The following is a 10,246-nucleotide window of genomic DNA, read 5'->3' as shown; positions in this document are numbered from 1 at the left end:
AACACGTCAACAACAACAACAACAATTTTTTAAAATGATAAAAACAATAATGATGACAGCAACGAAACATTACCATAAAAACATGTACGTTCAGAATAGGCATCAAATACAGTCACAGTTGTTTGAGACGACCACCCACTGTGAGAGATAAGTAATTGTCTTTGACTGAAGGACATTTATGTACACTGTCATTGGAATCTAAAAGAAATGCAAAAAGGGGAGGGGGAGTTGGAGGGTCGAGTGTAAGTGGGAAGTGCCCCCTCCCACAGGTATTTGTCTTTTGTCTTAATAATAATAATAATAAATAGCATTTGTATAGCGCATATCCCCGCTCAACAGCAGGCTTTATGCGCTTTACACTATATTATTACCCCAGCAGACCATAGAACACTCCGAAACATTCTCAGTTTCCCAGGAAGCATACAGTGGAAGCAGCTGATTAAGCGCTCAAACACTAACAAACTGACAAGATCTTTCACTGTCTATAGCTAGGTACCCATTCCCACCTGGGTGAAGTGAGGAAAACTCGAGTAAAGTGCCTTTCCCAAGGACACAACGTCGGGCCCCTGATGGGATTCGAACCCACGACCTTACGGTTGCGAGTCCAAGAGCCTAACCACTAGGCCACCGATGCCACAAAGGTCTTATAAAGGCGACTGTCAGAGAAGGTTTAACTGTACAGAGTTTTATATTCTCCAATAATTGTACAGAACAGGAAAAGTTCTCATCTTATGACAACTGATAAACAATCCATCCCCCATAAAACTTTTTTGTGACCGTGGATAGACGTTTATTGTATTCTACATTCTTAGCGCAAACACTATTGTTATTACTATTTTATTATTATTTTCATTTTTTTAAAAATTATCATTATCATCATAATTACTATTATTATTATCAATATTATCATTCATTATTATTATTATTATTATTATTATTATTGTCAACATCATCACCATCATTATTAATTTATTCAGTATTACTATTATCATTATTATTATTTTATTATTATAAGGTCTATTATTATTATATTATTATTATAATTATTATTATTACCTGGACAATGTCTGCAGCAGGGGTTTTTGGCCATGTCCTCTTTACACACACGAGGACATCGGAGTCTGCACTGGACGTTTCCTTCCTGGGAACATAGATGAGGTGCTTCACATTAGTAGGTTTCTCTTTGCTTTAAGTTTGTGTGTGGTCAGCCTGTAGATAATTTGTGGCTGCTTCGTGACCTCACGAATACGTAGTTTCACAAAAAGTTGACTAAGAAATATCTAAACTTGATTTTTTTTAAACCGTATGTGTGGCACACAGATGTTCAGAATAAAAATGAGTATCAAATGACACCAGAAAAAAAAGGTTGAAATGTAAGTGATAAGGAAAAAATAAGAGAAAAAAGGGAGAAATATATATAAAAAGAGGTGCTCTGAGTGGCTTTGGGTCAAAACACAGGAGACAGTCAGCCGCTGTGTGAGGGCGGCGCTACAGGCTGAATCGGTTAAATTTGTGAGTGTGGTCAACAGGAGACCTGGGGTAGATTGACTTTTCTATTTCTTGCCTTTGTTAATAGGCTACTATCATTGTCCATGGTAACTTTTTTGCTAAAGTAGGGAACGTTGCCATTTTTGTCCCCAAAAAATAACTCTACCCACATGGCGGGTTGAGATAGTGAGTGCTGGCCAAGATGGCTGAGTAAGCATACCCATCCCCAACCCCTTCACATACATATTCTCTGCATTCAGTAAATTTATGCTAAATAGTTAACTCTGTTAAAGGACACAGCTGCAATAGATTTTTAAGGGCTTTGTTCTCATTATAAGTCATTAATCTGGTCTTGAAGGTTCATAACTTTTCTATGTCATCACAAGTCTACGCCGAGCAATGATATAGTGGTGTCCAAAAGAAACTTGAAAATGTATTCACCAAGCCATCGTGTTAAAGCCTTGCACTACCCACTCATGCAGAATACCGATTTAAAGCTACACATAAACACACAGACACACACACATATACACACACACACATGCATAAACCCACACACACACAGACACAAACACACACATATACACATAACCCCCCCACACACACACGCACATAAAACCCAGTAAGTACACTGTAGTTCTATAAACACAAAAGCTTACCGTGCATTTGCACACAGCACATTCTCCACTTCCAGCTGGTGATGAGTTAGGCCGCCATCTTTGGCCGTTTTTGTATGGTGTTCCAGCAAAGCTGCAATCTGTTGGAACAGACAGATGGGTGGATTAAAGCAAAAGTAATTTCTTTTTTTTTTTCAATTTTTGTAAGAGTTTTATGGCACATGGAACACAATAAGATCATACAAATGCTAAAAAAAAATTAAAAGTGTTACTGCATGGTTTAGAGAGTAATATACAAAGAGAAGGAGAGATAGAGATGATCGATGTTTGACAGTTAAAAAGGAGCAAACCACACCAGAGCACCTACCATCCATCCACAAAGAATAGATGAGTAGATGGATGGACAGGTAGATACATAGACGTAATGATGGAAAAAAGGAATGACTCGTTTATAAACTGCCTGAGTATGCTGTATATTTTTCTGTATTATCTGATTCAATCTACTCTAACTCAATGTCCTCATCTCTCTCTCTGTCTACTTGTTTTCTGCCCAGTTGCTTCCTACCCCCTTCTTCCTTCTTTCCCCAACCTCCTTCCTTCTACTCTCTCAGTTTGGACCTCCATTTTTACCACTCTTTAAGTTCTTCATTGGTCTCTATTTCTGTCTGTCTCTGTCTCTCTCTCTCCCTCCCTCACACACACACACAAACACACACACAAACATACACAAATAATCACGCACATACACACGAAGACAAATAAATGCATCCAAAACAAGTTACATGAGTATACATACAGCACACTGTAAACATCGTTGTCTTCCCCTATATCATCCCACACTACACATTAGTCTACAAATTCATAATTTTAGTTTTCGTAAGAATTTTACACCACTTGCAATGCAAACAGGTCAAACAAATGCCGAAGATTATAGAAACATGTTACTAGAGACTAACATACACCTAAGATCAGGAGGAAAGATAAGGACAATAGATGTTTGATAAGAAAGAAAGAGCAAACCACACCAGAGCCCCCGCCAACCACCCACATTCATGTGTTTTTGCCAAAGAGGTTAATATACAGAGCTCACAGCAGTGACGTCACACGTGTCAGGTATGGGGCCTTTCTTATCCTCATAGGCATGGCTGCCCCCCCCCCCCCTCTTTAAAATTTATATGAACAATCTGAGCCCCCATCCTGTTCCCCATGAACTGTAGTATATTAAACACCACTCAGACCCCATATTTCAGTGCAAGCTTGTAAGACCGCCGAGAAGCCTCCACGTTAGAGTCGAAAAGAACCCACCTATCACCTTGAGGTTCAGATTCCCAAGGTGGGCAAACGCAGCCCCTGTTGGTTTACGTGGGGGATATCACTGCCATGAACTCGAGTACTAAATATAACCTCTTTGGTTTTTGCTCACCTTTCGACAGTTGACCTTTTTGTTTATCTTTCTTTTTCTTCACTCTTGGCTCCTCTGGTTGGTCGGCTGAGAAGGGAAATTATATAATGTAATGAAAGATAAGAAGGAGGAATACAAAAGTAGGTGAACACGAATGATGAAGAGAAGAGTTTCAGTTTTACTAAAAGTTCTTCAGCACTTGCAACACAAGGTCATTTTGGTGCTAAAGATTAGAGGTGTTAGCGCGCTCATATGACCTTATGCAGTTGCAAGCGCCGTAAAACACTTATAAAAAACAAAGAAAGGTGTTAGAAGAGAGTAACAAACACAAAAGAGAAGAAGAGAGATGAAGGTGATAGATGTTTGAAAGAAAAGAAGGAGCAAACCACACAAAAGTATCCACTGACCAACCACTGATGAAGAGAATGTGATGACTATCTACTGATAGTAACATGTCTTATGTCTTCATACCATCCAGCATGCGAGATGTTCTAGGAGGTGGGATGCTTTGACCTTGCTTGTAAGAAACAGCCTGGACTGTGAGGGATAAAGCCTTCCACTTCCAGTCAAAAGATCAAATCACCATTCTTACCACCATCACCACTCCGAGTAACATTGCCAATATAAATGCTTCTGCTTTTTACTGCTGGCACCTGTGGCATCATGATAAGGGTCCCCTCTGTTGCGTCTTAAAGACGTGAGTTTAATCACCATGCGGGGCAGCCTATTTGATCTTTTCACTGGAAGTGGAAGGCTTTATCCCACACAGACTTATATGACCGTATTGTGGGGCAAGAGCTGTAAAACTCTTACTAAAACTGAAAAGACTGAAAGTATTTTTTAAAACTAGCTACTCTCTCAATGTTGAAAGTTATATAATATGCTCGCACTAAAAGTCATGTGTTTTACAGCACTTGCCACACAATACGTTCATATAAGTGCTGAAGATTAAAGGTGTTACAAGAGAGTAACAAACACAAAAAGAAGGAGGAGAGATCAGGACGATAGATGTTTGGTAGGAAAGAAGGAGCAAACCACACAAGAGCACCCGCCAACCACCCACACTTTCAGTCTGCATCTCACAAAATCTGAAAATTCGACAGTGGTCTATCTACAACTTCATACTCTGCCGGTCATCCCATTGCATTTCTTAAACAATAATCACATCATATAAGGCATCCTCTTGTCTAAGACAACAACTTTTCTCCTCAACAATAAGAGGCCATCTTGGATATTTCTTTGTTTGTTTTTGTTTTTGTAAAGTGTTTTACGGCGCTCGCAACTGCATAAGGTCATATGAGCGCACGTGACACACCTAATATTTTCAGTGGGTAGGAAATTTTGAATTTTGCCCGGGTGGCGGCCGAAGCCTACTCTTATCGATTTTAGACCACCAAGAGATCTTTAACGTGCGCAACTTGCACACAGGCCCTCCGAGATTTTTCGCCCTTGTCCGAGAAGGCTAGGTGTAGATCTTTCCTACCAGAAGATCAGGGGTGTGGCAGAAAGACAGCAGTAAGGAGGAGCTAAGGAGTAGCAGTAGAAAGGCTGCAGAAAGAGTCAGGAGCCCAGAGGAGGGGGCAAAGGAGGTGAGGGGGTGGGGGCAGAAAGTGGAAATGAAAGCAGACAACAGAACATTGTTAGAGAGCAGGAAAGGAGGTGAAAGGAGACAATTTTAGAGAAGAAAAATTTTTGGTCGCTACCCGGAATCGAACCCGGGACCTTTGAATGAGAGGCCAACACCTTAACCTCTAGGCCACGAGAGCCCCCTTTGGATATTTCTGACGGTACAATAATGGTTTCTTTTCATCTCATCAATATGCTCACAATAGAATCAAGCATGATAATCCGTACCTGCACACTCCTCACAACAAACATTGGGACGCTTCCTTCTCCGTACACAGCTCAAGATAGGGCACTGAAGACGACCACAGTGGAACTCTCCATCCTGGAGGAAAATAAATAGATCCTATAAGCACATCCTTTAAGTTTGAGTTTGAGTTAAAAAACACAAGCAGAATATACCATTTCTATGTATCGTTTCTTTTTATGATATTGGTTCACTATCCAAGGCAAACGTGGCCTCAGACTCACAAACTAAAGGTATTTTCCACAGGGCATGGCCTGGAACATAAAAAGGACCTAATGACAATTGTGCTGTACGGCAATATAGAGGCAAAGGGTTGTAGTTGTACCTTGCATTCACAGAAGAAACATTTCATGTAGCCAAAGGGGTGAATATTTGGATGCCATCTGTCACCATTGCTTTTCACTTCACCCAAGAAATTGCACGCTGTGGATAGAAGATTTTAGCAGTTGTACTGATTGTCAAAGTTTTTTCTTCCCCTCCCTCTTCCCTTCCTGCCACTTGAAAACACACAAAAAAAGTTAAGTCTAAAAAACAATTTCACAAAACTAGTAATACAATTAGGCTATACAAATGCCGATGATTATGGGTGTTAATAGAGAGTAACATATGAAGAAAAGAAGGAAGAGATGTTAGGACGATAAATGTTTGATACGAAAGAAGAAGTAATCCATAATCCACACAGGAGCACCTGCCAACCACCTACACAAATAAAAGTTAGATCTTTGAGGAGTGAACTGCCAGTTTTTTACACATCTTTCAACCAGTAACACGTAAGAGCAAGCAAGTACTTTCTATTCTAATGTCCATATCTTCTAAGACATTTAAAGGGACAGAACAACCTCCTCTCCCATATGAAAAAAGGCAAAAATATATAGACAGACAGCAAGTTCAAGAAAAATATAAATATTTCCTTACCTCCATTCATATTGATATCTTTCTGCGGCTCTTCAACAGGTGCTTCAGTAGTTGGAGGGTCTGAAAAGAAACATGGAAATGTACACCGAAACATTTTTTTTTTTGGCGTCAAGCAAAAATATCTTTTTCAGGAAGTAGATCTATTCATAGATTAATAGAGAAGAATATTACTTCTCTATTAATCAATGTCACTAATTAAATATTTGAAGAAAATTTTTTATCAGATCATTTGGCCTAGTGGTAAGAGAAAGCAGGATTCACCAAGAAAAGGAAGCAGTACACATAAACCTCGGAGCATGTTTTATGAGCCACATTCCTCCATAAGAGTCACTACACTTCTTTCTGATGTGCAGTTGGCTTATTTACTACCCCAAAAGCCATCTTGGGAGGGGGGAAGGTATAAATAAAAGCATATTGATTGATATAAAAGACATTACAAAAAGAGAGAGGGGAAGGGGGACAAATATGGAAGGAACAGTCAAGAGTTTATCAATTGTTTCCCCTCACACTTCTACTTTTGAGAACAAACAACAGCATCAAAAGCAGCAGCAGCAGCAACAACAATATTAGGAAAAGACACAATACAGGCAACAATAGAAATGGCCAATACCAGCATCATTCTTGTTAATCCCACCATCCAAATGCCCACCATCACCATAAGCAAAAAAAAACCCTTGAAAAAAAATCATCTTCAGTGACAACAATAACATAAATTAAGACCACTACCCCTACTAACACTATCAATAACAATTTTTTTTTAAACAACAACATCAAAAACAAGAATAACACATGTAACAACAGCAGTACCAAGCAGCAGCAGCAGCTTTAGTTTTAGTGAGAGCTTTACGGCACTTGCCATACAATTAGGCCGAATACAATAAGTGCCAAAGATTGGAGGTGTTAAAAGAGAGTAACAAACATAAAAAAGAAGGAGGGGAGATAAGGATGATAGATGTTTGATAGGAAAGAAGGAGCAAACCACACCAAAGCACCCACCAACCACACACTGTAGCAGCAGCAACACCAACAACAATATATAACACATACAAAAACAGCAGTAGCAACAATAACAAACACAACAATAACACATACAAAAACAGCAAGTAGCAACAATAACAAACACAACAATAACACATACAAAAACAGCAGTAGAAACAATAACAAACACAACAATAACACATACAAAAACAGCAGTAGAAACAATGACAAACACAACAATAACACATACAAAAACAGCAGTAGAAACAATAACAAACACAACAATATCAAATACAAAAACAGCAGTAGAAACAATAACAAACACAACAATAAGACATACAAAAACAGCAGTAGAAACAATAACAAACACAACAATAACACATACAAAAACAGCAGTAGAAACAATAACAAACACAACAATAAGACATACAAAAACAGCAGTAGAAACAATAACAAACACAACAACAGCAAAAAGCAACAAGAACTAACACAACAACACCACACAACAACACCACACAACAACACCACACAACAACAAGAGTAGTCATAGCAAGCAGCAGCAACAGTAACAAAGCAACAGTAATAACAACAACAGCAAATTAAGTCCCGCTGCGAACAATCACTACTGGCAAAAATCACGACTGGTAACTTCTCCGGGTTGCCGGCCTACAAGAATAGAATAGACAACACGTCTGTCCCAATCTGTCCATTGTGTAGCGAGGAGCCCCAAGATCTGGTGCACTGGCTGCAGAGATGCCCCGCTTCGGAGGTCCGGCGGTGGTATCTCTTTGGGGAAGATTCAGGGAGATTGGATTGCCTCAACCACTACCCAAGAGGGGCGGTGGCTCTGGCAAAGAGCATGCTCTTTGGGGCTCCAAACAATTCGGAAGGATAGGCTCCCACACACACACACACACACACACATACAACAGCAACAACAACAAATAGAAGAAGAAAAAAACAACCGTAACAACAAAAACAAAACAACATTTACAACAACTACTGCAACATGCAACATCAAAAAGAAGAAAAAACAACAGTAACAGCAACAACAACAACAACAATAAGGATAAACCATAACTCACCTCCACAGACCAGGCAGCATGGGTTCTCTTCACTCCTCACCCACTGGGACTTGGGGCACGCTGGGGCTGGACATGGGAGCTTGTTGCACTCTGTCTTCCCACCGGGCTAGAGGTGGTTGTTGTGGTTGTGGTTGTTGTTTTCGTGGTTGTAGTTGTTGTGGTTTTTGTTTTTGTTGTTGTTGTTGTTGTGGTTGTTGTGGTTGTTGTTATCATTGTTGTTGTGAGTGTCATTGTAGTTTGTTGTCATTATTATTGATGTTGGGTTTTTGAGATGGAGATAGGAGGGGAAGAGAGAATCAAGCAAAATCAAAATCACGTCATGAGCAAAAACAAAAACAAACTAAAACAACAGTGAAAATATATGTAATTCCTAAGCAATGATAGAAAAATGGGAAGACATGAAATAACATCAAGAGGCTAGCCCAGGATAGAAAAAGGTAGAATGTGTTTGTTCATGGCCTATGCCCTGATGCAGGGTGAGAAAGGCAATGATGATGATGTAATAATTAGAATTGACAAGAGCAAGAATGAACCATTTTGGAGTTTTACTGCACTTGCAGCACACCTAGGTCAAGTAATCACCAAACATTACAGATGTTTTTAGAGTAACATACAAAGAAAAGAACGAAGAGAGATAAGGGTCACAGGCGTTTGATGGGAAAGAGGGAGCAAACCATACAAGAATGCCTGTCAAACACCCAAAACTAGATTTGTATTACATTTTAAGTTAACCAAGTAGAAACTGCTGCACAGTGTATTTCTGAACATCAGCATTAAGAAATGAGCTCATTTTTGCAGGAACACATATGGACCACATTTATGTTGTAGTGAACTTTACTAGAATTTAATAATGCTGTTCAATATAACAAGTAACTGTGTTGTAATCAAGGTGTGGGTGCGCAAGTTATTCTTTTTTTTTTTTTTTTGGGGGGGGGGGGGAGAGAGACAGAGATAGAGTAAGAGAGAGAGGCAGAGAGAGAGAGACAAAAAGAGGGGGAGACACAGGGAGAAAGACAGAGAGAGAGCGAGATAGATGAAGAAAAAGGATAGCCTTTGGCATGTTGAATATTTTCTTAGTGGAAATGCGATTTGTACGTGAAATTTATTATTATTATAATTATTAGGAATCAGATCACAGTTTCCTTGGTTTCTTAAAAAATAATAATACATTACTTGAAAGGACTTACCAGGCAAGTACAGAGGGCACACTTAGAAAATCCCATCATTGGTAAATAGGGATGCCATACACTGTGGAGTCGGAATTCTCGAGGATCACGACCTAGACGACACTTTTTCCCGTCTTCATCCTCGTCTGAAAACATTAAGGAGATGAACGATACTTGGTCATAAGTAACTTAGTGATTTTGTTTTCATATTACATGTTTCCTTCTACATATAGCATCTACTTTGTGAGAGTCTGTTGGGTGTCATGATTATTTACTTTTACTTTTATCCGCCGCTTATACCCTTTTGGGTGTCGCGGGAAGAAAGAAACGTCTCTCTGTCACCAGCCGGAGAGCTTGGGGTCAGGGGGATGCTGTGGGCGGTTTATGTTTCCCTGTTTCCATCTATCCAGTTCTTTCTTGGTCGCCCTCTAGCCTTGTTGCCATCGAATTTTTTTATGTAGGCACGTTGTGCTGGATGGTGTGTTAGTAATCGTAGTAGATGTCCGAACCATTTGATTGTCATGAATATAACCTTTTTAAAAAATAGATGAAACTTGATTTTTTCATTTATTCTTTTTTCAATGTAGGTGTCTTTTTGCCCCATAGGTACAAGCATATAGCCCTAGAATCAGTCCTTACAAAAAACTTCAATACATCATAACCATTAAAAAAGAACAGATTTCAGCTACTCAACAGGAGTAATGGGTTTCATAATCCACTTATAC

The 10,246-nt window shown here is 39.3% G+C and overlaps 1 protein-coding gene across 1 annotated transcript in view; it reads right to left on the bottom strand.

Annotated features, from left to right (window-relative positions):
* LOC101859045 (chordin) overlaps positions 1-10,246 on the bottom strand; it is a 17,262-nt gene that overhangs the window by 2,903 nt on the left and 4,113 nt on the right. Inside the window, exons 5-12 of the mRNA XM_013088215.2 lie at positions 9,543-9,667; positions 8,356-8,461; positions 6,293-6,352; positions 5,703-5,800; positions 5,362-5,455; positions 3,529-3,594; positions 2,148-2,245; positions 1,057-1,141 (exon numbers count right to left, since the gene is read on the bottom strand). Of these exons, the coding sequence (XP_012943669.1) occupies positions 1,057-1,141; positions 2,148-2,245; positions 3,529-3,594; positions 5,362-5,455; positions 5,703-5,800; positions 6,293-6,352; positions 8,356-8,461; positions 9,543-9,667 (732 nt within the window). The remainder of the gene's footprint in view (positions 1-1,056; positions 1,142-2,147; positions 2,246-3,528; positions 3,595-5,361; positions 5,456-5,702; positions 5,801-6,292; positions 6,353-8,355; positions 8,462-9,542; positions 9,668-10,246) is intronic.

The sequence above is a fragment of the Aplysia californica genome, unplaced genomic scaffold (genome assembly GCF_000002075.1).
Source record: "Aplysia californica isolate F4 #8 unplaced genomic scaffold, AplCal3.0 scaffold00704, whole genome shotgun sequence".
Taxonomy (NCBI): domain Eukaryota; kingdom Metazoa; phylum Mollusca; class Gastropoda; order Aplysiida; family Aplysiidae; genus Aplysia; species Aplysia californica.
Note: the sequence above shows the minus strand (reverse complement) of the source record. Positions and strands in the feature narration are given on the sequence as shown.